The sequence below is a fragment of the Ursus americanus genome, chromosome 12 (genome assembly GCF_024610735.1).
Source record: "Ursus americanus isolate L20-20 chromosome 12, mUrsAme1.1.p, whole genome shotgun sequence".
NCBI lineage: Eukaryota > Metazoa > Chordata > Mammalia > Carnivora > Ursidae > Ursus > Ursus americanus.
In genome coordinates, this window is record NC_142138.1 from 58,977,412 (window position 1) to 58,983,054 (window position 5,643).

Here is a 5,643-nt window from a genome sequence, read left to right on the forward strand (position 1 = left end):
GGTATCTTCCTAAAAGAGCTCACCTATGTTTAGATAGCACAAACCGTGCTGATATAACCGGGGAGAAAAGAGGGAGGAGCAGAGAAAGAGGTGAAGAGGGAGGAGGGGGGAGGGAGAAAGCTCAACCACTGACTGAGCACTTACTCTGACCCCAGCCCTCTGCCCACAGGAATTACAGACATATTATGTTGTTTGGGCTTGTGCGTCTAGATCAAGCAGCATCCAGGAGCAGAGTTAACACAGGGGCATGATTCCCCCACTTCTGCTAAGGAGACAAGACCAAGAGACAGTGGCTGCACGCTAGGGTAGGTTGGCTAGGATCACCGACCTCTCTGCTGGCCTTCAAACCCTCATTTGCACCCCCTGGAGACAGCACAGTTCTTCTTCCCTTTAAGGCTATAAAATGCCTTTGCTTACATTTCTTCATGGTCAAGCAGGGATTGGAATCCAGGCCTGTTTAGTGTTAGAGCCTGTGCTCGCAACAAGGCATCGCTAGTTAGCTCTGCCCTACCTTTCACTGGCTTCGGTTCTTCGTCCTGTCTCTGCACTGCACGCAGCTGGTGCCACAGCCCCTCAGCAGAACTGGAATTAACTGCCTGGTGGAAGGGAAGTGGTAATTCCCCGTGCACATTCTCAAGTGCTCTTGGATTTTTTTTTTAAGGTAAGAAGCTGATCTGATTTTTTTTTAAGATTATAAAGAAAGAACATAAAAGTAGCAGTGTGAAAGCAAGTCCAGGTGACAGGTAGAGAAGGTTAGTAGAGTTTGCGACCCTTGATGGGATGGCTCCTTCATCAGCCAGCATGCAGACCTCACTTTCCCTGAAGGTAAAACCATGCTTCGTGGAACCTTTCCCCTTCCCGCCTCTGTAAGACAAGGCAAATGAGGCCCCAGGAGAAACAGTGTCCTCGGGTAAGAGGGAGGGCCTGAGGGCAAGTCTGAATCTCATCTCTGCCACTTCCTAGCTGATGACCATGGATAAGTGATTTAACTCCTCTGTGACCCCATCTGGAAAGGAAGATAATAAGTAAGGGTACTAACCCACCAGAGGGTTGTTGTGACGACGGAGTCATATTTTTTCAGCACTTTAGGACATGCCTGGGATCCAATGATATCCTTTTCATCAAACAGCAGCAGCGACCAGGAGTCCAGCTGTGCTCGGTCAGAACCAAAGCCCTCCCTCCGAGCTCTCAGATCCTTATTTGTGCTTTTCAGGGATGGAGAGAAGGTGTCTCTTTGGGCCTTCCCTGTGCTCCACTCAGTGGGCTCAGAATCGGAATCACCAGTTGCCAAGCGTCCCCTGGGCACCAGGACTCTCGGCACACATTCCAGGTTAGTTCTGCGAGCCACCTGCAAAGCTAGGACTGGGACCCCACCGAATGATAGCTAGGACACTGGGTCAGTTTTCAAATGCCATTCATGTCCTGCCAGAAGCTCTTAGCATGATAAGAGATCGCTGCAAGAGCTTCATGACTCACCGAATTACATACACAAACATGGCAGGATGTGGCAAGACAAACGGGGACCCGCTGCCAAGGCCCCCTTCAAAGTAAAGGCAATGTCTTGGTGAACTTACGTAATGTCGGCGGAACAGCCAGCAATCTCGCAATCTTTGTCTTTACGTTTTTGCACATTCTAGACACATGTCAGGTTCTTCTCCCTCCTGGTATCCCATTTTGCGGATGAGAGACCGTGTCTCAGAGAAGTTAAATAACTTGTTCCAAAGTCTGACCCCTAAAAAGCCACACCCTTGGCTTTGTATAGGGCTCTCTGGCTACTCCCTGTAACTACCCCATTATTACCCTGGTGCTTTCTGTACCTGCACATGGGGCTTCCCATCTCCACCTGCAGCAAGATGCTCCCTCCACAACTATCTTTTTTTTTTTTAAGATTTTACTTATTTATTTGAGAAAGAGAGAGAGAGAATGAGCCGGGAGGAGGGGCAGAGAGAGAGGGAGAAGCAGGTTCCCTGCTGAGCAGGGAGTCCGACGTGGGGCTCGATCCCAGGATCCTGGGATCATGACCTGAGCCGAGGGCAGACGCTTAACTGACTGAGCCCCCCAGGTGCCCCCTGGATTGGTTACCTCTTAAGATAGTTGTGGGGGCGCCTGGGTGGCTCAGTCGATTAAGCGTCTGCTCTTGGCTCAGGTCGTGATCCCAGGGTCCTGGAATCGAGCCCCGAGTTGGGCTCCCTGCTCGGCGGAGAGTCTGCTTCTCCCTCCCCAGCTCTTGCACTCTTACTCATTCTCTCCCAGTCAAATAAATAAATAAAATCTTAAAAAAAAAAAAAAAGAAGGTAACGGATCTAGTACAAGGTGGTCGAGAAGAGTCAAATGGTTTCAGCCTCTGGCCCTGTCTGAGGATAGCAGTATTTCTTGTGCGGGTCCTCGCTCTCTGTCCTGAACTTTGGGGTAGGGCCTACGGCTTGGACCTAGATGGAATTGAGGAGGAGACCTGGGCCTTCTTATCTCATTCAAAAGAACCTGCAGCTACCTTATACTCAACTGGCTGGTAGCACACGGTGCCTTAGGCCACCTGGTTCTCAATCTTCTCCCATGTACTGCTGCCCAACATAAAATATATTTTTGTAAGATTGTATTATTTATTTGAGAAAGGCAGGGAGAGCCCATGTGCATGAGAGAGAGAGAGAGAGCATAAGCACGAGCACAGGCAGGGGAAGCAGGAAGAGGGAGAGGGAGAAGCAGACTCCCTGCTTCCAGGACCCTGGCATCGTGACCTGAGCAGAAGGCAGACGCTTCACCGACTGAGCCCCCCAGGCGCCCCTCATAAAATCTTTTTAACGACCTGATTTTTAAAACTGGGAGAGAAAGCATTCCTGCCTCTGCATTATACCAGCATGAGCACTCACGTGATTTTCTCTTGGTAATGTTCTGGAAACTGTAACAGAAATAAGAAACATACCTCTCAACTCACTGAGAAGCTGAAAGGAGAAAAATTCACAGTAGATATGATAGGGACCATAGATAGGGTAGGACCACTGCATAACCAGTGCTTGAGGAGGGAGAGGACGGTTCCTTGTCCTGGGCCCTCGATTCTCTAGGTCCTACCTGAGAGTTCACAAACTCTTTGGAATATGTCTACCTTCCCTTTAGACCTTCTTTTCTTTCCATGGTCCCCCAAGCTACCGTAGTGCATTCACAATGAGCACACAGCAGATGATTCTCCTTCCCTGTTCTTCCTCTGTCCTTCCTCCCCTTTGTACTCTTCTTCCCCTTCCTTCAATTTCCTGCTTTCCCCAAAGCCTGACATCGCTCCCGATAAAATGAAGACACAGGTAAGAGAAGAAGGGGGATTGGAGCAGTCACGAGTTCTCACTGCAAGTTCTTTTCTTTCCCATTTCAGGCTTTGGAAACAAAAGATGATACTCCCCCACCCAAATAAAAAAACCTTCCAAAAACCTGAGCAGGGAATGAAAATCACCCAGTGTCAGCCCATGGTCTACACGTAAGCTAGAACTTTCTGCACTTTGCATGTCTTATCATTGGGTGTCCTAGGGAAGCCAAGGCATGGTGATGCTGCCCTGGGAAAACCAAACGACCATAGTGGAATTTGTGCTTCGAGGATTCTCCTCCAACCGACAGCTAAATATTTTCCTCTTTATAACGTTTTTCGCTTTCTACGTCTTAATCATTTCTGGAAACATCCTCGTTGTTCTGCTAGTCTTGTTCAGCCAGCACCTCCACACCCCCATGTACTTCTTCCTGGTGAACTTGTCCTTTCTAGAGATCTGCTATACCTCCAATATTGTCCCCAAGATGTTGCTGATTATCATAGCTGAACAGAAGACTATCTCTGTGGCTGGGTGCCTGGCCCAGTTCTACTTCTTTGGATCCCTGGCTGCAACAGAGTGTCTCCTGCTTGCTGTGATGTCCTATGACCGGTACCTGGCCATCTGCCAACCTCTCCGCTATCCCATCCTCATGACTGGCCCCCTTTGCGTTAGGCTGGCTGCCAGCTCTTGGCTCTGCTGCTTCCTCCTTACAGCAATCACCATGGTCCTACTGTCTACACTACCCTTCTGTGGACCCAATGAAATTGATCACTTCTTCTGCGACTTCACCCCTCTGGTCCATCTCTCCTGCGTGGACACCTCACTGACTGAGACCATCGCCTTCGCCACCTCTTCTGCAGTGACTCTGGTTCCCTTTCTCCTCATCGCTGCCTCCTATTCCTGCATTCTTGTGGCTATCCTGAGAATTCCATCTGGCACAGGCCGGAGAAAGGCCTTCTCCACCTGCTCCTCCCACCTCACTGTGGTCACAGTGTTTTATGGGACACTCATCGCCACGTACCTTGTGCCTTCGGCCAACTCTTCACGACTCTTGCGCAAAGGATTCTCTCTGCTCTACACCATCCTGACACCCATGTTCAACCCCATCATCTACAGCCTGAGAAACAGAGACATTCATGAAGCCCTGAAGATGTGCTTGAGTAAGAAGCCAGCTTTCCTCCTTAGCTGATGCAAAAAGGAAAAGTTGGGTATTTGTCCAAGGGATGATGAATTGGATTGAGTAATTTAAATTCTATGTAAAAGGCACCACCTGCACCAGATGACCAGAAGCTTCTGAACATGGCTGTGGATGCTGCATAGTTCTGACAGCGTCAGGTGAACTAGGGTCCCAGGAATGGTTTCAGCAGGCCAAGTTCTGCTCCATTATCATCAGTAGAGCTGGATCCTTTTGTAAAAGCTCACCTTCCAGGGGCGCCTGGGTGGCACAGTCGTTAAGCGTGTGCCTTTGGCTCAGGGCGTGATCCCGGCGTTCTGGGATCGAGCCCCACATCAGGCTCCTCCGCTAGGAGGCTGCTTCTCCCTCTCCCACTCCCCATGCTTGTGTTCCCTTTCTCGCTGGCTGTCTCGGTCAAATAAATAAATAAAATCTTTAAAAAAAAATAGCTCACCTTCCAAATCAGCTGCTAAGACTGGTTGCTCATTTGTTCAAATACTTATTGAGGTCTACTATGCCTGAGGCACTGTACTACATAGAGGTGATAAAATGAACAAAAATAGAGATAGTCCCTGCCTTCACGGAACCCACAGTCTACAGGGGGATGACAAATATCAATCAGATAACTGACATAAAACTGCATATATATAGAACACACTTGCGATTCAAAATTTAAAAAAATAAGATGACTAGTATTTACCTATGAGAATGGCCAAAATCTGAAACACTGACAACACCAAATGCTGGTGAAGATTCAGAGCCACAGGAACTCTCATTCATTGCTGGTGGGAATGCAAAATGGTACAGCCACTTTAAAAGACAGTTTGGAAGTTTCTTACCAAACTTCATATACTTTTGCCATACAATCCAGTTATCACACTTTCTGTATTTACCCAAATGAGTTTAAAACTTATGTCTCCACAAAAAAACTTCACATGGATGTTTATAGCAGCTTTATTCATAATTGCCCAAACTTGGATGCAACCAAGATGTCCTTCAACGGATGAATGGAAAAATAAACTGGTACATTCAGGCAGTGGAAAATATTATTCAATGCTGAAATAGTAATGAGCTATCAAGATCTGAAAGATGTGGAGGAAACCTGAAATAGATGTAATTAAGTGAAAGAAGTCAATCGTAACATCATATGATCCCAACTATATGACATTCCACAAAACG

The 5,643-nt window shown here is 47.8% G+C and overlaps 1 protein-coding gene across 1 annotated transcript; it reads left to right on the top strand.

Annotated features, from left to right (window-relative positions):
* Positions 1-485: 485 nt before the first annotated feature.
* On the top strand, positions 486-4,910 carry LOC123795422 (olfactory receptor 11A1-like). The gene is made up of 3 exons (XM_045802286.2): positions 486-661; positions 1,214-1,330; positions 3,362-4,910. The coding sequence occupies exon 3, from the start codon at positions 3,526-3,528 to the stop codon at positions 4,477-4,479; it is 954 nt and encodes a 317-aa protein (XP_045658242.2). The 5' UTR covers positions 486-661; positions 1,214-1,330; positions 3,362-3,525; the 3' UTR covers positions 4,480-4,910.
* The last annotated feature ends 733 nt before the right edge of the window (positions 4,911-5,643 follow it).